The 24,257-nt window shown below is 36.2% G+C and overlaps 1 protein-coding gene across 1 annotated transcript; it reads right to left on the bottom strand.

The window, feature by feature from the left end:
• Positions 1 to 8,918: 8,918 nt before the first annotated feature.
• On the bottom strand, positions 8,919 to 23,622 carry LOC129374418 (golgin subfamily A member 6-like protein 25). Its single transcript, XM_055052824.1, has 40 exons — positions 23,556 to 23,622; positions 21,877 to 21,948; positions 21,459 to 21,506; positions 21,159 to 21,194; positions 20,990 to 21,025; positions 20,850 to 20,879; positions 19,179 to 19,205; positions 19,011 to 19,058; positions 18,451 to 18,477; positions 18,220 to 18,267; positions 17,591 to 17,635; positions 17,394 to 17,456; positions 17,224 to 17,271; positions 17,008 to 17,055; positions 16,678 to 16,722; positions 16,383 to 16,409; positions 16,152 to 16,199; positions 15,523 to 15,567; positions 15,326 to 15,388; positions 15,155 to 15,203; positions 15,068 to 15,072; positions 14,939 to 14,986; positions 14,607 to 14,651; positions 14,314 to 14,340; positions 14,083 to 14,130; positions 13,454 to 13,498; positions 13,258 to 13,320; positions 13,088 to 13,135; positions 12,872 to 12,919; positions 12,543 to 12,587; positions 12,248 to 12,274; positions 12,017 to 12,064; positions 11,388 to 11,432; positions 11,191 to 11,253; positions 11,021 to 11,068; positions 10,805 to 10,852; positions 9,882 to 9,929; positions 9,274 to 9,342; positions 9,139 to 9,186; positions 8,919 to 9,006 (listed from the first exon to the last, which is right to left on the bottom strand). Exons 1-40 carry the CDS (start codon positions 23,576 to 23,578, stop codon positions 8,919 to 8,921), a joined length of 1,830 nt encoding a protein of 609 aa, XP_054908799.1. The 5' UTR covers positions 23,579 to 23,622.
• Positions 23,623 to 24,257: the final 635 nt, after the last annotated feature.

Below are 24,257 nucleotides of genomic sequence, written 5' to 3'. Positions count from 1 at the left end.
TATCTTCTTATCTTATTTTTGTCAGCAAAGGTTTAAAAATCAGTCTCTGTCCTCTTCTGCTCTTCAGTGAGAGGTTTGACTGACAGACCGGCCCGCCAGGTCAGCACATTTACAATTAATAATATTCACCAAACTGTTGTCAATTGACTTTCTTGCTATATTTAGCAATATTTCAGACAAAAATAAAAAAAAATGATATTGGCCAAAATCAAAATGGGCATGTCAGGCTTTTTAAAGATCCGTAACCAGGGATCGGCCAGAAAGCTGCAATCGGTGCAGCCAAACTTAAGATGGAATACATACACACATATTCATAATATTCTATAATTGAATAAATTTCGCTTAAGCGTTACTCCAATAGCTAAAAAATGAATTCATACCAGTTGAGTCTTTCTCCCCTGAGAATGTGGACCGGTACCGGTTTGATTCCCAGCCTTCAAATGATTTATAACCATCTAATTAATATCTGAATTATTTCAAGACAAAAGCCGTGACTGTCTTTCATTGTTTTTTTTTTTTTATGAAAACGGGGATGTAAAGTAGCTTTTAAATTTCCCAAAAAAATTGTCAACGAGCCTACAAGCCGGACTGGGTCTCAGTAAAAAAAAAATTTACGCTCTGTAGGAAAAAAAAAAAAATAATATATATATATATTTATATATATATATATATATATATATATATATATATATATTATATATATATATATATATATATATATATATAAAAAATTCCCTTCTCACCCACCGCGGGTGGTTCTTATCCTCTGAGCTCGGGTCCTCTACCAGAGGCCTGGGAGCTTGAGGGTCCTGCAGTATCTTGGCTGTGCCAAGGACTGCACATTTCTGGACTGAGATGTCTGATGTTGTTCCTGGGATCTGTTGTAGCCACTGCTCCAGTTTGGGGGTTACTGCCCCGAGGGCCCCGATGACCACAGGCACCACTGTGGTCTTCACCTTCCAGGCCCTCCAGTTCCTCCCTGAGGCCCTGGTATTTCTCCAGTTTCTCGTGCTCCTTTTTCCTGATGTTGCAATCACTTGATATTCCTACATCTACCACAACGGCTTTCCTCTGATGTTTATCCACTACGACAATGTCTGGTTGGTTCGCCATTACCATTTTGTCTGTCTGGATCTGGAAGTCCCACAGGATCTTAGTTCTGGCGTTCTCCACCACCTTTGGGGGTGTTTCCACTTTGATCTCGGGGTTTCCAGTCCATATTCTGCACAGATGTTTCTATACACTATGCCTGCCACTTGGTTATGTCGCTCCATGTACGCTTTCCCTGCCAGTATCTTGCACCCTGCTGTTATGTGCTGGACTGTCTCAGGGGCCTCCTTGCACAACCTACACCTTGGATCTTGTCTGGTGTGGTAGATCTGGGCCTCTATTGCTCTGGTGTTTAGGGCCTGTTCCTGGGCGGCCAGGATGAGGGCCTCTGTGCTGTCCTTGAGTCCAGCTTTTCCAGCCATTGGTAGGATTTACTGATTTCAGCCACTTGGGTTATTTGCTGGTGGTACATCCCATGTAGGGGCTTGTCCTCCCATGATGGTATCTCTGGCACCTCAACCTCCGTTCCCTGTTGTCTGAGACATTCACTGAGCACATTGTCTGTTGAGGCTTTGTCCCTGATGTATTTATGGATCTTAGTTGTTTCGTCCTGGACAGTGGTTCTCACACTCACTAGTCCTCTGCCTCCCTCCTTCCGGCTCGTGTCCAGTCTCAGCCTGCTGGATTTGGGATGAACCCTCCATGCATGGTTAGTAGTTTTCTAGTCTTAATATCTCTGGCTTTTATCTCCTCCTTTGGCCAGCTAATTATTCCAGCAGGGTATCTGATCACTGGCAGGGCATAGCTGTTTATCGCACGGATTTGTTCTTGCCATTGAGCTGGCTTCTCAGGACTTGCCTTATTCGTTGGAGGTATTTAGCTGTGGCTCCTTTCCTTGTGGCCTCATCGAGGTTGCCATTTACTTGTGGTATACCTAGGTACTTGTAACTGTCCTCTAGGTCTGCTATTGTTCCTTGTGGGAGTGAGACTTCTTCTGTGCGGATCACCTTCCCCCTCTTTGTGATCAGCCGACCACACTTCTCTCATCCGAATGACATCCCGATGTCAGTGCTGTAGATCCTGGTGGTGTGGATCAGTGAGTCGATGTCTCGCTCACTCTTGGCATACAGCTTGATGTCATCCATGTAGAGAAGGTGACTGATGTTGGCCCCATTTTTGAGTCTGTATCCGTAGCCAGTCTTGTTGATGATTTGCCTGAGGGGGTTCAGGCCTATGCAGAACAGTAGCGGGGACAGAGCATCTCCTTGGTATATGCCACATTTGATGGACACTTGTGCAAGTGGTTTGCAGTTGGCTTCAAGGGTGGTTTTCCACAGCCTCATCGAGTTTGCAATGAAGGCTCTCAGAATCCTGTTGATGTTATACATCTCTAGGCATTCAATGATCCAAGTATGCGGCATTGAGTCATAGGCTTTCTTGTAATCGATCCAAGCCATGCACAGGTTGGTGTGTCGGGTTTTGCAGTCTCGGGCAACTGTGCGGTCTACGAGGAGTTGGTGTTTGGCTCCACTGCTATTTACACCGATACCTTTCTGTGCCATGCTCATGTGTTTATCCATGTGTTTGCTTATCTTGGCTGCTATGATGCCTGACCTGAGCTTCCAGGTTGTGGAGAGGCAGGGTATTGGTCGGTAGTTGGGTGGGACTGAACCCTTTTATGGATCCTTCTGGATTAGGATTGTTCGCCCTTCAGGTAACCATTCAGGGTCACTCCCACTTTGTAGCAGCTGGTTCATTTGGGCTGCCAGTCGCTCATGGGGGCAGTGAGTTTCTTTAGCCAGTAGGTATGGATCATGTCAGGCCCTGGTGCTGTCCAGTTTTTCATACCTGAGACTCTTTCTTGAACATCTGTCACAGTGATGGTTACCAGGGCTTGCTCAGGGAGGTTGCTGTGGTCCTCTCATAGAGAGATCAGCCACTGTGCATTGCTGTTGTGGGACGCCTCCCTTTCCCATATGCCTTTCCAGTATTGTTCCGTCTCCAGCCTTGGTGGGTCTGCTCTGTTGTTATTATTACCCTGCCATTGAGAGTACACCTTAGCTGGTTGAGTGGAGAAGAGCCGGTTAATCCTTCTGGATTCCTTCTCCCTTGTGTATCTCTTTAGGCGGCTGGCCAAGGCTTGGAGCCTCTGTTTGGCAGTTTCGAGTGCTTCAGGTATGGACACCTGTCTGTACTTTCTGGGTACTGGTCTTTTCATTGTACCCTTGTGGAGCTCTGACAGTTGGCTCACTTCCCTCCTTGTTACCTTAATTTTAGCCTCTAACCGTCTTTTCCATGGTGGGTATTGGGTCTCATGGTTGCTCTTATAGCCAAGTATCTCAAGGATCACTGATGCTGAGTTGTAGATCAGCTCATTGGTTTCTGTTATGGTGTTGGTAAGTCACATTCTCAATGAGACTTTCTGATGGTAACTTCACTCAGCTGTTGTAATTGGCGCCGAGGAGGTCTGGTTGTCATTCGGGTCATGATTCTCTCTCTCAGGTCAGCAGCTGTCTCGTTCAGCTCTGTTTCGCTCATTGGGGCCGTGTATCCCCTCACTGGGTGGGGACTTGTAGTTAAGTCCCCACAGTTCTGACATCCAGGTTCCTCCCTTTTGCCGTAGCATTTGTGTTGTATCTCGTCAATCTTAAGTTGTGATAGCAGTTGCCGTTTGCGGATGTTGGAACACTGAGCTACTAGTTGTTTAGCGCTTAGTGTTGACTGGGGATGTCGAAGTAACCATTCCTTCCCCAGTCTTTGCATGTAACCCCTCTGACTAGGGTTACTTGAGTAGTAGCATTCCAACAGATCCACATTTTCATCTCTCGCCCATTTCCGTCTTGTTCCAGTAGCCCATTTGTCATCAAGGTGCTCTGGTTCCCCAACACCTGACGCAGACCTTGTTTGGCCGGGCGACGTCTGAGCCGGCATGTTACGCAACTTAGTATTTAACACATGGAGCTATATATATATATATATATATATATATATATATATATATATATATATATATATATATATATATATATATATATAAATATATATATATATATATATATATATATATATATATATATATATATATATATATATATATATATATATATTTATTTATTTATTTATTTCATAGTTGTCTTGTGGACAGATTTCCCCCCTGATCTGTATATCTCTGGATTTGGTCCAGAGTCGTCACCACTGGCCTCTTGGCTACATCTCTGATCAGTTCTCTCTTTGTTCGGTTTGGAAGTTTAGGTGGACGGCCTTGTCTAGGTAGGTTTATGCTCTTTCCATTTCCAAACGATCAGTTGAACAGTTCCCCATGTTCAAAGTGTGGGAAACCTTTTTATAGCCTAAGCCTCCTTTAATCTTCTCCACAGCTTCTCCCCGACCTGCCTGGTGTGTTCCTTGGATTCATTATGCTGTTTGAGCCCCAATATTCTCTTAACCTCTGAGACGTCTGCTGGTTTTGCACTCAAAACTCATGTAGGCAGAAACCATCATAAGCTCCATTTGACCTAATTAAGGGTTTTTTTTTTCAAAAAACACCTTGAGAATTCTAACATTTCTAAAATAAAAATAAATGGGTTCATTGATTAGTCAGTCTAAAAACACATGGAGCCTGCATTCAAAAACAAGATTAGCACTGTTTCCTACTAACTGAAAATGTATGGGTGCTTGGTCTTAAGATTTGTTTTGACTGGACTGACAAAAGCAGGTCATTACATAAAGCAAAAACAAAGCGGTTAGTTAGAAAAGATAACATTCTTTTCTTTATCTTTGAGTTGTGATTGACAGCCTTTTGTTTCAAAAACAAAGGGCAAAAGGAACAATCTCTTAACAGAAAAACAGTTTATCAGTGCATTCACTGCCCTGATAAACTCTATACCAGTAGAGCTTTAAGTCTCTGCGTCTGTCTTTCTGTCTCCTGATCTCAATCTGGTAGTTAGTCACGCTATGTCACAGGTCATTATATTGCACATTTCTATGTGGTGTCACAGTTCAGTATTGGAAACATATCTTTCTCTGGAAGAAGACAAAGAATGTTCAATGAAGTCTAAGATTTAAATCTGATAACTGTAACAAAACCCAGATATAGACGGCCGTACACGCTATGCTGCTGATTTGTGAGAAGTAGTTTTCTGTCGACTGTAATCTCTTTCAGTCAAATTATGAAACTGAATTATGATCAACTCAAAGTTGGGGTAAATGTCTAACATTCAATAAATTACATTTTTGAGAAACATGCCGCACAACTAAATAAATGAGAGTAGGCAGAAAGGAGCTTTGTTTCATTTTTAATGACTCAATTCTTACTGAGTATTTTTTAAAATACTCAATAGTTTGTATTAATAGCTACTTTGTATATATTTCATATGTGCATAACTATAATTATATTGTTGCAATCTGTTCCACTCCATTCTGCAATTTCTGATTATATCATTTTTAATCATTCACTAAATTATCAAAAATTGTCAATAAATCAGCACTAAATAAAGTTAGTGTAGTTTACATGTATTTCATTTTAACCAGAAGATGGCTGGAAAAATGCTTGGAGATTAACTTTATAAATCTAAAACTGATGGAATTTAGATCAGTTATATGAAGTTAAATAAAACATTTTATATCAACACTTGAAATTCTTTCACTTATTTCTTTCTTTACTTCATTTCACTTTAATACAGAACCAAATACTGACTTTGCCATATCAACAACCTCATTTGCAAAGTCATTTTGGTTTCATAGAAGAAATGAAAAATAAAATTCTAGACAAATTAGAACAGAACCGCCACCATTTCAGATTTCAGTTAGATGTTCAGTTAGAGCAAAGGCACAAGTCCTGAAACTGATTGTGATCCTGGTTTTTTGTGAAAGTTAATATGAAACTACAGCTCATAATACAGAGATCACATTGACCTTTTTTATTAAATATAGTGTGGAAAATAAAATATTCACAGTGTGTTTACTTTTATTAGATGTTTATTCATTATTAATCTTACAATGTTTAATCAATTTATTTGCATGGTTATATAGTTGTTGTTTCTCTTTTAGCTTTCAAAGTTTGTCTTAGTGACCCAGAAGCATAGCAACAGGTGATAAGCAAATAGTTTTCTACTTCACGGGGGACAGACCAGACTCGATGGCTGGCGATTAGATTATTATTAGACATAGAAACTGTGCCTAATAAACTGTCTGAAACCTGTTTGTAACTGAAGGTTTCATTTTTCTTTGTGTGTGTGATAATCTGATATGCTTCTCCACAGACATTATGTGTCTGCATGGAGTACTGTGCTTCTTGGATGATATCAAAGGTATCTTTGTATGACATTGGAGAGGTGTTTTCCTTTGTGTAGTTAGAGCTGTTCAGAACAGTGTAACTGCTCTGCTCTCCATCTGCACAGATGTAATAAAGCTGTATTTTGTTCTCTCTTTAACAAGGTCTGGACTTTAATTCTCTCGCTCCACAATAGTCTGAAGTTTAACAGACTGCAAACTGAAGACTAGCAAACAGAGCAAACAAGTCAGGAATTACAGCTGAAGTGGAATAATTTATTGATTCTTACTCTTGACTAATTTGACTTTTTTTTATGAAGGGACCAGAAAACTGGTCAGAATTGATGGAAAAATGGACATAGCTAAATAAAGCTTTAAGATGGAGTGGTAAATGTTGTGCACTGCAAAAAACTTGACACAAAAGTAGAGGCTCCCCTTCCAGCCAGAAATCCACTCAACATAGATTTCATTGATGAAGTACAGCAAGCCATAAAATAGGCATCAACCCCAAATGTTTTATATAAAATGACAATATACCATTTCTCTTTCACTTTAAAATTATGTACTACTTAGTGTTACATAAAGTCTGAGGAAAATACATTGATGTGTGTGGCTGTAATGTGATGTGAATATTTCTTCCAAGACCCTGTAATGGGTTCAAGCTATTTTAATAAAACATCTTGTCTTTTTAATATCATCTGACTGAATAGGCCAAGTTTTATGCTTAAGTTTTACAGCAAGAGTTAATAGACCATCAGAGGATGTTTTAAAGGCTCATTCTTCTCAATACAAACCACCAATTGACACTAAATAATCCAGTTCAATAAAATAAGTGTTTCTTTTCACAGCAACACGTCATGCCACATTGTAAAGGTGATTTTAAATTACTTCATTTCAAAGAAGCATCAAGGAAAAGGAATGGGACGAAACGTTTTTAACTCAAGAATTACAGTGTTCTTATTTTTTCACAACTTGCTAATTTATATTGGGTTTGTCTTTATTGATTGACATTAATCCTTTTTTTTTACTAGTGTATAAATAAAATATTCCAAGTGAGCAAGATAACAAAAGATTTATTAAAAAAGTAATCTGGGAGAAACATATTTCTATTTATGGTACACAAAATGTGACTGATGTTTGCCAGTATCATGGTTAGTATAGTATATATGAATAATATCGATAGCAAAGATTTTGATCATTTAAGATAATACAATTCAATAAAATAGATTTTGTTTGTTATTAAAGTGTATAGGTAACAGAAATTAAATTCACTGCAAATGTTAAGATTAATATGAACATGAATTTACTGTATAAAAACCCTGAAAAGATCAGGTTGTGATTTTATGTCTGAAGCTTGTTCTTCTACACAGCAGCATAAGGCTTGATGTCTCTTGGGAAAATGTCCCAAGGATCCATGGAAGGAACATGGTTCTCCCAGTCAGGTTGAAGAGGAGGATTATTAAAAGCCATCAAGCAGCTCAACCAGTAGCATTCAGATGTCAGAGGTCTCAGATCCGCCATCACTTCTTCTGAATTTGGACCTCCAAATTGAGAGAAACCAATCTGCAAAGAAAATGTCTTATTTGAAATGTTGATTTTTCCATTTCATCTACAAATGCACCTGTGTCCTGTTTTGCTTTTCAAATCTACATCATGTATCAAACATACCTTCAGAAGTTCTTCTTTGTTAGTGTGGAACAGAACCATCTGCAGGTTCTGAATTGTTAGCTGTCTGTACTCTTTAACCTAGAACACAGAAAGCAGGATGATTAAAACAAATTCACTTCCACAAGTTGCTTTAATGATATAAGATCCGTACCGCCTCATACCTGAAACGAAACCCATTGTTGCAAAAGCGACTATTTAAAAAAAATTATTTCTTCTGACCTTTGTTTCTCTTCTTAATAAACTGTGACTACTATTCAAAGGATACAAAGGAGGTCTTAATACACTCCAAGTTCTTATCTTGTACATTATTTTAATTATTAACATTTGTCTTGTTTTTAGATACCGTGGTGGTACTGCTGTTTTAAATACTTGAATTTGGTGCGTAGTGTATTCCTATAATCTATACTATTCATTCAAGAATCCACTTCTGTTCTCAAAGAATTTCAAATAGAGGACAACAAAGTAAATCTTATTTTATATCACCTTATCTTATCTTACCTTCTGAGAAGTCAGTCCACTGCTGGACTCAGTGAGTCCAAATGTTGCTTCCATGTGCTGCTTCTTTCTCTGCATTTCTTCAGATGCAGCTACAAAGACTTTCTGGAATCAACAGATGAAACTTGAGACTAAAGATCCTGATGCAGCTGAGTAAACTACATATTAGTCTCTCTTTGAAGATCTGCTGTACCTGAATCAGATCTTTAGCCTCCTTTGGGTTGATCTTCCTGGATTTCAGCTGATCTTTGACTTTAGGCCACTGCAGCAGTTTCATGTTGTCGTACATCTCAGTCAGTCTGGTTTTACTGACCGGGTTGTTCATGCTCTCAGTATTTGATGTCTTTATTGAAACTGCCATATTTGCTGCCACTCTGTTCAGGTCACACAGAGACAACAGAGGCAGAGGATGTTTAATGGTAATGCATGGGACACTATAATACTGTTTTAGGTCTCCGGGTATACAGTACCTCTGTTTGAAGGAAGGATTTTAGTTCTGCCTCTGTTTGTTTCAGAGCAGACCTGTGGATCAAGTATGTTATTAGAGAAAAGCAGCATAACAGTGTAAAAACTCATTATGTCTGTGAGCTTTACTGAGTTTTGGTCTTATGTGCTTGTAACTGTTCATCATGTCTTTAAGGTAGAAATACTCACTCAGTCTTGGAGAGTTTCTCCTTGTAAAATTCCTTCATCTCATTCAAACTGTAACAGAAATATATTTAAATGATCAGGGAGGAAAAATGTGGAATTATCTGTATTCATTCGGTCAAAAGCACTTTTGAACCAAACCTTTGTTTTGGTTCACGATCACGGCGTTCACACTCCTGGCATTTGGATCTCACCACTTCTGTTCTAGATCTTTTGATGAAAAACAATAACAATAGTTAATCTGTCTTAATTCAAGAGGAGCTAGCTCTCGAGGTCTGGACCTGAGCACCTCTTCCTTATCTTTTCTTAGATTTTTTCGGACAGAAAATAGTTATCTCAGCTGCCAGTGAATTGAAGATAACTCACAGCAGTTGTTAAATTAAATGCCTGAATGTATTCATAAATTAACAGCAGCCACAATGATTTATTACTACACAGTAATAATTTATTACTGTGCAGTAATAATGTATTGTTATTGCACAGAATCTTGTTATAAGTTAAATAATCCAGCAATGGAATAATTAAGTTTTTGCCAATATTAAGAAATTATTTACTTAAAGCAAGCCTCTATATCTTGCAGAAAAATAACTTTTTCAGCAAGATCATTTTTACTGTAAATTTGTGGCGTTCTTGGCAGCAAACAGCATTTGAAAATATACATGTTAAAGTTTAACCAAGAAGCTTTTGAGACCATCGTTGATGAGTCAGGAAGAGCAAGCCTATTCAAAGATCTCATATCTTTGTTTTACCTTGATCTGAATGCTTTCACATCCTGTTGTTTTTGTTTCAGATCAGATCTGTGTGAAGATGCAGAATTTCAGACAGTTAATGAGATAAATAATAAATATCACCATGAGTACTCTCCCCATAGAAACACAAACACTTTACTATATATTAACATTCATGCAACAATATAGTTCCATTTTGTTACTATATATATATATATATATATATATACACACAAATGTATCTAAAGTGTAAAACGACATTTTAAAGAAATGAAGGAAACTGAAATAATGTAGAAAAATATATTTCTGAAAACAGATTGAGTTTCATCTGAATTCCATAAACCCATAAAATGCCTATTCCCTACTTATTGGTGAAGTGGGTCACCGTCCCACTATCAGGATGTTCTTGCTGTGAAGGAACTGTACAACCAAATGCTCCACTGTATCACTTTGAAGAACAAAGTAACTTTATTAAAACATCTTTACATTTCTTCATTAGGGTGTTGACTCAATCAGATTGTATCAAATCTGTTTGCAGAATAAGAAGTTAATCAATTAATTATTAATAGATTTAGATAAAAACCTATAAATAAACATTGGCCCTTTGAGTACTTGTGCATGCACACCTAAAACGTTTAGGACTTGAGCATACAGGAAATGTCACAGTCTGGTAGTATCAGAGCAGGGGAGGGAGAGAAACTGTGGGAAGATTAGGGGCAGAGGGCATAATTTTACGGGAAGATGAAAACACTGGAGAAAAGAAGTCCTATATCCTTAAAAACACACAGAGGCCTGGCTAAACTTGCCCCGAACATTATAGGACAATACGGTCTGACTAAATTAAAGTTGAATTTAGCCAAGATGTGTTTTTGTACTCACTGTATTTTAAGAAATGTAATGCAAACTAGAAGCAATCTGAAAGTACAGGTTTCCATGTACAACACCTGTCTTTGAATGATGTCAGTTCTTCCTGAATTTGCTTCAGAACAGTCCTGTGGGTGAAAAACCAGAAAACAAAATGTTTTAATTGCAGCACCTTTAAATCCACCAACCGATTCTAACTTGTATCAAACCTGGACTGAAATGAAACATCAAAAATGATCCCAACTGATACAATCATCCTGGTAAACTAACATGAAACTAACTTTAAAAATACTAACCTCTCCTTATTCAGTTTGTCTTTGTAAAATGTCTCCATCTCAGTCAATCTGTTGAAAACAAGAAACCATAAACGATGATTAATTACCATGATTGAAACTTTTTTTTTCAAACCATTAGTTACACATTTCTTTCAAAGTCAGAAAAAGTATCCTTTAGTCAAGGTACAAACTTTTGTTTGTGTTTAAATTCTTGCTGTTCACACTGTTGGCACTTGGACCTTGATGACAACTGTCTGTTGAAGTGCAAAGCAAAGTGTCTGCATTATAATTCTGTAATATCTTTTGAGAAAAACTTCTTTGAAAAGTTACATTTTTATAAGGAAGCGTTAAAAATTAATAGAACAATTTACATTCATCTTCTACTTACCTTTTGATTGAGTTAAGTTCATCTTCTTTTTGTTTCACAAGGGCTCTGTTGAGAAGAGACATGGAGCACAAATCTTTATAGGTCCCCTGAAAACGTTTAGAAAAACCCAGCCATACAGAACTGGTCTCAATGCAGTGAGCCCAGTTAGTGTTGTCAGTTTGGCAACACCAACACTGACAACTGACAACTAATCTGCCAGAACAAATTGTCAGATAAGTTGTTTTCAATAAAGTTAAGTAACCATTACTGATAACAGCATAATTTACTGATTTGGATTCACTCAGAGTACTGCAGGTGGAAATAAAGACTTGAGGGCTAAAACCTGGTATAAAAGGATATTTTCCTTTGAGATTAAAGCTCCTACACATGTTTCATATTTAATGTTTAATAATCCAAATAAATAAACAATGTGGCCGGATTTTAGCATGAAGTGAAGCAATGAAATCTTTCTAAAGCCCAATGTGTTGAATTACCTTAAAATAACTGATCCTTGCATCAGCTACAGGAACACTTCTTAATTTTTACCATTGAAGACCCAACAATTTTATCTTGCTAAAACCACCATGACATGAACTCATACAGTATATTCACCCCTTGAAAGATTGTGGTAAATATTTAAAAATACTTACTTCTCTTTATTAAGCTCCTGTTGGTAAAACAACTCCACATCAGAAGATCTGTTGCATAAAAATGATTGACTCAGTGAGGATTTATTTTTTCTCTTCTTTATGTTTTGCATCACCACATGCAGTAACTGAATCTGGATTGTTGATTTGTGCTTTTCAATTTATCCTGTATTTCTAAGGAAAAGTGTAGAATATAACATAATGTGGTTTCCCCACTATGTAGGTGTACAGTACCTCTGCTTTTCTCGCTGCCAAGCTGATCTGTAGAGGAATAACATGAAAATGTTTTGATTGAGTTAAGCCTAAAAGCTTTTCAAAACTTTTTGTGGAGAGTATCTTTGTTAAATATTCTGATAAGAATTTAGCATCAGATGGATGGTGCTGTTTTTATCTATATTATCATGTGTGACTGTATTTTATATGCTAGACTCTATATTATACTTTACACATAGATATAAACTGAGCTCACCTTGAAGTTCATTTTAGATCGTTTAAATACCTTAACAGAAACCTTATTTAAAATACTTACATTTCTTCTTTAAGATGTTCGTTCTGTGTTTCCTTTACAGCCATTCTGTTGAAAAAGATTTTGGTTGAGCAGTTAAATTCTGGTTAGAATGCACTCCATGAATATGGTTATTGCTTCTGGGAGTACCAGGACTTTGTAAATCCTGACATTAGAAATAGTATACACTATGTATGTAAAGAAAACAATGATTTCAACTGGTTAGGCAAGCTGACAGTTCAGCAATAGCCGTGAAGCTGGATGATTTCCAGTGAGCGCATGTAGTCACTGTATTTAAGAAATGTAATGCAAACTAGAAGCAATCTGAAAGTACAGGTTTCCATGTACTACACCTGTCTTTGAATGATGTCAGTTCTTCCTGAATTTGCTTCAGAACAGTCCTGTCGGTGAAAAACCAGAAAACAAAATGTTTTAATTGCAGCACCTTTAAATCCACCAACCGATTCTAACTTGTATCAAACCTGGACTGAAATGAAACATCAAAAATGATCCCAACTGATACAATCATCCTGGTAAACTAACATGAAACTAACTTTAAAAATACTAACCTCTCCTTATTCAGTTTGTCTTTGTAAAATGTCTCCATCTCAGTCAATCTGTTGAAAACAAGAAACCATAAACGATGATTAATTACCATGATTGAAACTTTTTTTTTCAAACCATTAGTTACACATTTCTTTCAAAGTCAGAAAAAGTATCCTTTAGTCAAGGTACAAACTTTTGTTTGTGTTTAAATTCTTGCTGTTCACACTGTTGGCACTTGGACCTTGATGACAACTGTCTGTTGAAGTGCAAAGCAAAGTGTCTGCATTATAATTCTGTAATATCTTTTGAGAAAACTTCTTTGAAAAGTTACATTTTTATAAGGAAGCGTTAAAAATTAATAGAACAATTTACATTCATCTTCTACTTACCTTTTGATTGAGTTAAGTTCATCTTCTTTTTGTTTCACAAGGGCTCTATTGAGAAGAGACATGGAGCACAAATCTTTATAGGTCCCCTGAAAACGTTTAGAAAAACCCAGCCATACAGAACTGGTCTCAATGCAGTGAGCCCAGTTAGTGTTGTCAGTTTGGCAACACCAACACTGACAACTGACAACTAATCTGCCAGAACAAATTGTCAGATAAGTTGTTTTCAATAAAGTTAAGTAACCATTACTGATAACAGCATAATTTACTGATTTGGATTCACTCAGAGTACTGCAGGTGGAAATAAAGACTTGAGGGCTAAAACCTGGTATAAAAGGATATTTTCCTTTGAGATTAAAGCTCCTACACATGTTTCATATTTAATGTTTAATAATCCAAATAAATAAACAATGTGGCCGGATTTTAGCATGAAGTGAAGCAATGAAATCTTTCTAAAGCCCAATGTGTTGAATTACCTTAAAATAACTGATCCTTGCATCAGCTACAGGAACACTTCTTAATTTTTACCATTGAAGACCCAACAATTTTATCTTGCTAAAACCACCATGACATGAACTCATACAGTATATTCACCCCTTGAAAGATTGTGGTAAATATTTAAAAATACTTACTTCTCTTTATTAAGCTCCTGTTGGTAAAACAACTCCACATCAGAAGATCTGTTGCATAAAAATGATTGACTCAGTGAGGATTTATTTTTTCTCTTCTTTATGTTTTGCATCACCACATGCAGTAACTGAATCTGGATTGTTGATTTGTGCTTTTCAATTTATCCTGTATTTCTAAGGAAAAGTGTAGAATATAACATAATGTGGTTTCCCCACTATGTAGGTGTACAGTACCTCTGCTTTTCTCGCTGCCAAGCTGATCTGTAGAGGAATAACATGAAAATGTTTTGATTGAGTTAAGCCTAAAAGCTTTTCAAAACTTTTTGTGGAGAGTATCTTTGTTAAATATTCTTATAAGAATTTAGCATCAGATGGATGGTGCTGTTTTATCTATATTATCATGTGTGACTGTTTTATATGCTAGACTCTATATTATACTTTACACATAGATATAAAACTGAGCTCACCTTGAAGTTCATTTTAGATCGTTTAAATACCTTAACAGAAACCTTATTTAAAATACTTACATTTCTTCTTTAAGATGTTCGTTCTGTGTTTCCTTTACAGCCATTCTGTTGAAAAAGATTTTTTGTTGAGCAGTTAAATTCTGGTTAGAATGCACTCCATGAATATGGTTATTGCTTCTGGGAGTACCAGGGACTTTGTAAATCCTGACATTAGAAATAGTATACACTATGTATGTAAAGAAAACAATGATTTCAACTGGTTAGGCAGGCTGACAGTTCAGCAATAGCCGTGAAGCTGGATGATTTCCAGTGAGCGCATGTAGTCACTGTATTTTAAGAAATGTAATGCAAACTAGAAGCAATCTGAAAGTACAGGTTTCCATGTACTACACCTGTCTTTGAATGATGTCAGTTCTTCCTGAATTTGCTTCAGAACAGTCCTGTGGGTGAAAAACCAGAAAACAAAATGTTTTAATTGCAGCACCTTTAAATCCACCAACCGATTCTAACTTGTATCAAACCTGGACTGAAATGAAACATCAAAAATGATCCCAACTGATACAATCATCCTGGTAAACTAACATGAAACTAACTTTAAAAATACTAACCCTCTCCTTATTCAGTTTGTCTTTGTAAAATGTCTCCATCTCAGTCAATCTGTTGAAAACAAGAAACCATAAACGATGATTAATTACCATGATTGAAACTTTTTTTTTCAAACCATTAGTTACACATTTCTTTCAAAGTCAGAAAAAGTATCCTTTAGTCAAGGTACAAACTTTTGTTTGTGTTTAAATTCTTGCTGTTCACACTGTTGGCACTTGGACCTTGATGACAACTGTCTGTTGAAGTGCAAAGCAAAGTGTCTGCATTATAATTCTGTAATATCTTTTGAGAAAAACTTCTTTGAAAAGTTACATTTTTATAAGGAAGCGTTAAAAATTAATAGAACAATTTACATTCATCTTCTACTTACCTTTTGATTGAGTTAAGTTCATCTTCTTTTTGTTTCACAAGGGCTCTGTTGAGAAGAGACATGGAGCACAAATCTTTATAGGTCCCCTGAAAACGTTTAGAAAAACCCAGCCATACAGAACTGGTCTCAATGCAGTGAGCCCAGTTAGTGTTGTCAGTTTGGCAACACCAACACTGACAACTGACAACTAATCTGCCAGAACAAATTGTCAGATAAGTTGTTTTCAATAAAGTTAAGTAACCATTACTGATAACAGCATAATTTACTGATTTGGATTCACTCAGAGTACTGCAGGTGGAAATAAAGACTTGAGGGCTAAAACCTGGTATAAAAGGATATTTTCCTTTGAGATTAAAGCTCCTACACATGTTTCATATTTAATGTTTAATAATCCAAATAAATAAACAATGTGGCCGGATTTTAGCATGAAGTGAAGCAATGAAATCTTTCTAAAGCCCAATGTGTTGAATTACCTTAAAATAACTGATCCTTGCATCAGCTACAGGAACACTTCTTAATTTTTACCATTGAAGACCCAACAATTTTATCTTGCTAAAACCACCATGACATGAACTCATACAGTATATTCACCCCTTGAAAGATTGTGGTAAATATTTAAAAATACTTACTTCTCTTTATTAAGCTCCTGTTGGTAAAACAACTCCACATCAGAAGATCTGTTGCATAAAAATGATTGACTCAGTGAGGATTTATTTTTTCTCTTCTTTATGTTTTGCATCACCACATGCAGTAACTGAATCTGGATTGTTGATTTGTGCTTTTCAATTTATCCTGTATTTCTAAGGAAAAGTGTAGAATATAACATAATGTGGTTTCCCCACTATGTAGGTGTACAGTACCTCTGCTTTTCTCGCTGCCAAGCTGATCTGTAGAGGAATAACATGAAAATGTTTTGATTGAGTTAAGCCTAAAAGCTTTTCAAAACTTTTTGTGGAGAGTATCTTTGTTAAATATTCTTATAAGAATTTAGCATCAGATGGATGGTGCTGTTTTATCTATATTATCATGTGTGACTGTATTTTATATGCTAGACTCTATATTATACTTTACACATAGATATAAAACTGAGCTCACCTTGAAGTTCATTTTAGATCGTTTAAATACCTTAACAGAAACCTTATTTAAAATACTTACATTTCTTCTTTAAGATGTTCGTTCTGTGTTTCCTTTACAGCCATTCTGTTGAAAAAGATTTTGGTTGAGCAGTTAAATTCTGGTTAGAATGCACTCCATGAATATGGTTATTGCTTCTGGGAGTACCAGGACTTTGTAAATCCTGACATTAGAAATAGTATACACTATGTATGTAAAGAAAACAATGATTTCAACTGGTTAGGCAAGCTGACAGTTCAGCAATAGCCGTGAAGCTGGATGATTTCCAGTGAGCGCATGTAGTCACTGTATTTTAAGAAATGTAATGCAAACTAGAAGCAATCTGAAAGTACAGGTTTCCATGTACTACACCTGTCTTTGAATGATGTCAGTTCTTCCTGAATTTGCTTCAGAACAGTCCTGTCGGTGAAAAACCAGAAAACAAAATGTTTTAATTGCAGCACCTTTAAATCCACCAACCGATTCTAACTTGTATCAAACCTGGACTGAAATGAAACATCAAAAATGATCCCAACTGATACAATCATCCTGGTAAACTAACATGAAACTAACTTTAAAAATACTAACCTCTCCTTATTCAGTTTGTCTTTGTAAAATGTCTCCATCTCAGTCAATCTGTTGAAAACAAGAAACCATAAACGATGATTAATTACCATGATTGAAACTTTTTTTTTCAAACCATTAGTTACACATTTCTTTCAAAGTCAGAAAAAGTATCCTTTAGTCAAGGTACAAACTTTTGTTTGTGTTTAAATTCTTGCTGTTCACACTGTTGGCACTTGGACCTTGATGACAACTGTCTGTTGAAGTGCAAAGCAAAGTGTCTGCATTATAATTCTGTAATATCTTTTGAGAAAAACTTCTTTGAAAAGTTACATTTTTATAAGGAAGCGTTAAAAATTAATAGAACAATTTACATTCATCTTCTACTTACCTTTTGATTGAGTTAAGTTCATCTTCTTTTTGTTTCACAAGGGCTCTATTGAGAAGAGACATGGAGCACAAATCTTTATAGGTCCCCTGAAAACGTTTAGAAAAACCCAGCCATACAGAACTGGTCTCAATGCAGTGAGCCCAGTTAGTGTTGTCAGTTTGGCAACACCAACACTGACAACTGACAACTAATCTGCCAGAACAAATTGTCAGATAAGTTGTTTTCAATAAAGTTAAGTAACCATTACTGATAACAGCATAATTTACTGATTTGGATTCACTCAGAGTACTGCAGGTGGAAATAAAGACTTGAGGGCTAAAACCTGGTATAAAAGGATATTTTCCTTTGAGATTAAAGCTCCTACACATGTTTCATATTTAATGTTTAATAATCCAAATAAATAAACAATGTGGCCGGATTTTAGCATGAAGTGAAGCAATGAAATCTTTCTAAAGCCCAATGTGTTGAATTACCTTAAAATAACTGATCCTTGCATCAGCTACAGGAACACTTCTTAATTTTTACCATTGAAGACCCAACAATTTTATCTTGCTAAAACCACCATGACATGAACTCATACAGTATATTCACCCCTTGAAAGATTGTGGTAAATATTTAAAAATACTTACTTCTCTTTATTAAGCTCCTGTTGGTAAAACAACTCCACATCAGAAGATCTGTTGCATAAAAATGATTGACTCAGTGAGGATTTATTTTTTCTCTTCTTTATGTTTTGCATCACCACATGCAGTAACTGAATCTGGATTGTTGATTTGTGCTTTTCAATTTATCCTGTATTTCTAAGGAAAAGTGTAGAATATAACATAATGTGGTTTCCCCACTATGTAGGTGTACAGTACCTCTGCTTTTCTCGCTGCCAAGCTGATCTGTAGAGGAATAACATGAAAATGTTTTGATTGAGTTAAGCCTAAAAGCTTTTCAAAACTTTTTGTGGAGAGTATCTTTGTTAAATATTCTTATAAGAATTTAGCATCAGATGGATGGTGCTGTTTTATCTATATTATCATGTGTGACTGTATTTTATATGCTAGACTCTATATTATACTTTACACATAGATATAAAACTGAGCTCACCTTGAAACCAAAAAATCATTAGGCAATGCATGAATATTAGTTCTCAATATTTTTAAAATACCTTTTTTCAAGCATTAGTTTTACATGATATATAATTATATATATATAATTATACATAAATGTAATTGTCATAAGTCAGGCAAATTATCCTTTATTCTAGATATAAACTTTTGTTTGTGCTCATATTATAGCGGTTCACACTGTTGGCACCTGGACATTAATAATAAGGTGTTGAGGTGCAGAGGAAAGAGTCTCAATGTTACATAATGTCTTTAAAAATAGTCATCCATGGTGAAATGGGACTCAATAGTTTTAAAATACTTACCTTTCTTTGTTAAGCTCCTGCTTATAAAATGCTTCCAGCTCAGAAAATCTGTTTTATAAAAATAAAAAAGTAATACTTATTCCATTATTGTGTGTAAAATTCTACATTTTCAAGTCATAGTACAGTGTGCAATGGGATGTGTGTTCCCACTCTGCTTAAATAAGTTACCTTTGCCTTTCTCTGTTCCAAGCAGATCTGTGGAAGGAAAATATGCATGTTTAGTGACTTAGTTAAATGCAGTATTTACATCATACCATTTTGATTATGATGGAGTAGCTATGTAAAGAAACTGGTTGGTTGTTTGCCTCAGATCATTCGGTTCTGTTCTCTTGAAAAATAAATTTCTACTGAGCAATGATAGTATCTCCTCAAACTCCATTATAATTTTTAATGAATTAACACTTACTTCAAAATAATTTAATGAAATTAATAAGATATCTTAAAGAATGTAAACAAAACCAATTAATGTGGAATTACTTTACAAAAAGAACCAGTCAGTTCATCAAAATATGTTCCATGACATAAATTACCTACGTAAGTCAACTGAAGAGTTTTAGTCAGGCTTTAGAGCTCAGAGGGTGTAAGTAGTAAGTGATCATGAATTTGTGTCTCTACTTGTCCTGTTAGATCACAGCGCTACACTTGATATAATTCAATCTGGAGAGACTCAGACACAGAGAGAAAGCGATTAGAAAAGTGTATTGACATGCATAAATTACAACTTTGGCGCTCAGGCCCAGGCCAAGGACATCGAGCTGATGCGATGAGCTCGGATGAGCATTCCCAATGCTGATAGGAATGTCATCCCCCGGAACCCGATCCTGGTGGTGGTAATGCCTGGGAGCCTGGACGGTGGAGGTGGGTTGAGCGCAGCAGCGAAGCGGAAGACGCCTTGGATGGACGTCCTTATCAACTGGGGCATGGTCGGTGATTGGCTGCGACATGGCTTGGTCCAGCGATGATGGGTCGTCGGTGATTAGTGGGATGTGCCGATTGGATGATGCGGATGGGGCTAAAGAGTCTTCCATTTTGAATTTGCGCCTAGGCTTCATTTGTTAAGGATATTATTTTACTGAAACTGGAACATGTTGCCGATATCAGAGAAGCACTAGTGAGGTTTTTATGTTATAGATTTGAATTTGTTAATGTTAATGACAATTTGTTTTTTGAGCCCCAGAGTTGTCAAGTATAAGAAACTTAATAAATTAGTAAATTAATTACTTTTAATACACTGAGGCAAAATACTTTTTTAATATTTGTAGTGACACTCTCTTTTATTCAGTTTAAGACCAACGTCTGAATCATAAGCTGAGAATACAAGAGCACTTGGAGGATATTTTTTAAGCTAATGGATTTCAATTATATTCACCCCAGCTTTCTCATCTGTATTCTTCATAAATATGATTAAACATCAGGAAATTGGAAAGACTAAGCTGAGGCATAAGTCTTGCAAAGCAGCCAAAAGAGGCTAGTTTACAATAAGATCAATTTTTCAATGAACTTCAAAGCTGTTGATACTAACTTATCAGTCATAAAATGAGGGATACAGAGGAAGAAGTTTGTTTGGTAGAAACAAATAGTTTCATGAAAAGTAGTTTGATGAGATTGCATTTTGAGTAACTGCTGGATGCATTAGTAACTGCCAATTAATTTTTTTTTCCATGATTACTTACTACTTACACCCTCTGGAATTTCTCCTTTGTGGAGCAAATTAATTTTGATTTCCATTTTATTTACAAAAACTTATCTACAATTGACTGCACATTTTATTAACTTAAAGGAGGGCAAACTTAACCTTGCTCAAATGTCAAGTTTTTAGGTTACGGTTGAAAAAATTACCTGTTCCTTTTATGTTCCTCTTCATAACGCCTGGTAAAGACGTAACACTTGATTTAATTGTTGACAAAATTGATAGTTTTTTTTTTTAAATAAACAATGACTTTTATTGATATTTACTCATCTTTTTAAATGCATATTACCTGCATTCTGAATGAATCTTTCTCTCCATATGAGATCTATCAAAAGAAAACACAGTTTGGGAAGGTCTTTAATGTGTCTTACTCAACAAAGAGTTGAGCTTCAAAAGTTTTTTTCTGATGAACACTTTCTTTCATACTGTCAGCAGTATGAACAGACAACAATACTTACCGTTCCTGTTCGTAAAATGACTTGGTTGCAGCTAAACTGAACAAGGAAAATTAAACAGCATTATCACAATCTTAATCAGAATCCCAACTGATGTTGGCATATTTCTAAAAGAAGCTTTCTTAATGGTCACATTTATAAAGAGTTTGGTAAATAAAACATATAACCATTGTGAACTGTTGATTGGGTGTATTTGTACTTGGTGGATATGCTAAAAATTATACATTTCTTTAGCTGTTTGAAGTCTTTGATATATATTTTGCAGATTTATAATGTGTTACTTTATGTATGGCGGTATGATACCTGTCGTTGGCTGATTTCAGTTCATTCTCTTTTACTCTGAGAGTAGATCTGGAAGATACATGTTGCCATAACGTTATTTGAAAAAAAAAAAGAGACACAAATAGAATTACAGTTGGTGATTAAATGTACAGACCACAAATAAATAATTATGAGAAAGTTTGCATAATGGCAGCATAATTAATTTGTACACTTTACAAATGAATAACCTGTCTGTTGTCACTCATACATGGGCCAGTTACTCAAGAACTGTTAAACTTTACTTGTTACAGAAATAAAGTTTTTTTTTTTTTTAAGTAATCCAACACTGACACTGCCCTAACATTTAAAGCTAATTAGTGTCAAAGGTGCAGCTTCAACTGCTATGAGATTTTTTATGTTTTGTTTGTGATTATGAAGATAATTTCTTTTAAATTCTTACTTCAGCTCCTCAAGTTCTTCATGCTGATTACACTTCCGACATCGGGATCTCTGACCTTCATCTCCATTATGTCTAATGATAAAATTTTACAAAGACAAATGAACAAAATGCTGCAAACAAATCTACCGAAAAGACTTATAATAGTATTTTTATTATACAATATATCTAATCTTAAGTTAAGGCCGACTCTTTGGGTGGGCAATGCCCCCAATGCCTGTCCATGCCACTGGGCCTGGGATGGACTCGCATCACTGTATGATTCAATATTCTCACAGGAAATTGCCCACAAGGCTACCATGGTAATCAAAACAAAGTTCTGATTACCAGAAAAGCAGAGTCACTGAAAGAGTGAGAGCTGAGCAGGAAAAGAGGAAAATCTGAGTAGATGGCTCTTTCTCTGTCCACCTCTCATGTCCACTGCTGTGTTTGAAGCAGGGTGAGGTCCCAGTGAAGAAGCATGATGTTTACCTAAAACTTCCTTAAGGTCATGATAGGCCTTGGGAATCTTGGAGGGGGCTTGGTCCAGAACCAGGGTCTCCTTGGAAATTGACCCATGATGATTGACAGTTTGGAGATGGGAGGAAAAACAATAAGGACTCCAACCTACACCCATGCATCCAGTTAATATGACGGTTACGAAGTCTTAACCAGGTAGCACCAAGGATGAGTGGGATTTTAAGAGAGTTGATGAAACATGGAATGGATTACTTCAAAAATTACAGACACAAATATCTGATACAGATGTGGTTGTGTGGACATCACACAACCATGAACTATGGCATCCTGCAGGACTGATCATTGTTAACACCGCATATACAATGGACATATTGAATCACTTAAATTAATATTTTAGAAATCATTGAGACAATGCCTAAAAGAATAACATTTCACAGCAGGGCATTTTAATCAAAGCCTAAATTTAGCACCAGTGGACGAAGGAAGGAACAGAGGTTGAGATTAATGTAGGGCCAACTCCATTCAGGGATTATGCCTAAATATAGCATTTATGTAACTTGCCTTACTTCCATCTCTAACAAATATATATTGAAAAAAAATGCTGTTTTCTGTGTATCAGTGCCATTGATGCTGTTTCATCCCAAGTTATAGTGAAAGAAACATTACTTTTTTTCCCAGTTTGAAAACTTAAATTTAGAAAAATTTATTTATGTTTGAGGATTCACTAAAGTCTGCGCAACTAAAACATTAAAGATAATGCATTCTTGTAGATTAATATTAATCTGATTTGATCTAACTTAATCTCTTGAAAGTTTTCTTAACATTTGTTACATATTCTGACAACTTTCAATGTTTACACTGAATACTGGCTGCACAGTGATGCAGTGGGTAGCACCGTTGCCTTGCAGCAAGAAGGTCCTGGGTTTGAATCATGGCCTAGAGTTTTTCTGCGTGGAGTGTGTTCTCCCTGTGTAGGTTCTCTCCTACCACAGTCCAAAACATGATTGTCAGGGTAATTGATCTCTCTCAATACTCCTTAGGTGTGCATGCCTGATTGTTAGTCCTGTTTTTGTGTTGCCCTTTGATGGACTGGCAACCTGCCACTCGCCCTTTAACTGTTGAAGATAGGCACCTTCACCCCTTGCTATCCCACTAGGGATAAGGGTGTAAGATAATGGATGGATAAACAAAATACCATATTTGGATAAAGTTATTTGTCTTACCCTTTTGACAGAAATATCCCCATTTTTCATCAGTGTGTTGTCTCGTCTTGTTTCAAGTTAAAGCGCTCGGTCAGTCTGACAGAAAAAATGATAAACCTTCTTGCTCTCTGCACTCAGACAAGTTGGACCTGTTTTTACAATGCGTGTCTTGTGCACCACAATGGCAGGTTCTGGTATCACATTCCACTCATGACTTTACACTGTAAAATGAAGCTCTAGGCCCACTGGCAGATTGATGCTAAAGCACAGTAATAAATACAAGGATAAAAACTACAAAATAACACTACATAATAAGAAACACATAAAACAACTTATATATTGGAGTTATATTGTTTTGTTTGAGTGTTCCCTTTATTTTTTTGAGCAGTATATATATATTTACATTTGCTTAATGTTGACAGCTTTGGGTTTCCCCCCCAAAAAAATTCAATTGTTATTGTCATGTTCTGTGTTTTTCTGTGTATTTATTTTGTCTTTGTGTCCTCTGTGATCTACGCCTTGTCCTGTCTTCCCCCTTGATTACTCCCAGGTGTGTCTTGTTTCCTTAATTACCCTCAGTGTATTTAATCCTACCTGTGTCCTTTGTTCAAGCCTATTTTGTTCATGTGCCCAGTCCGTCATCTTTGTTCTTTGTTTTACAGGTTGCTACCGGCGTTGAGCCCTGGTCTCTGCTCAGCTGTGTTGCCTGGTATTTTGGACATT

The sequence above is a fragment of the Poeciliopsis prolifica genome, unplaced genomic scaffold (assembly GCF_027474105.1).
Source record: "Poeciliopsis prolifica strain line A6 unplaced genomic scaffold, Auburn_PproV2 SCAFFOLD036, whole genome shotgun sequence".
Lineage (NCBI taxonomy): Eukaryota > Metazoa > Chordata > Actinopteri > Cyprinodontiformes > Poeciliidae > Poeciliopsis > Poeciliopsis prolifica.
Note: the sequence above shows the minus strand (reverse complement) of the source record. Positions and strands in the feature narration are given on the sequence as shown.

Bases quoted from the DNA above. Each gene is read 5' to 3' on its own strand.
- LOC129374418 (XM_055052824.1), bottom strand. From the start codon at position 23,578: ATGGGGATATTTCTGTCAAAAGG. The intron at 17,457-17,590 runs GTAAGTAGAAGA...GCACTTCAACAG, and splicing joins GAACTTAACTCAATCAAAAG to ACAGTTGTCATCAAGGTCCA. The intron at 14,131-14,313 runs GTACTGTACACC...TTTATGCAACAG, and splicing joins TGGCAGCGAGAAAAGCAGAG to ATCTTCTGATGTGGAGTTGT.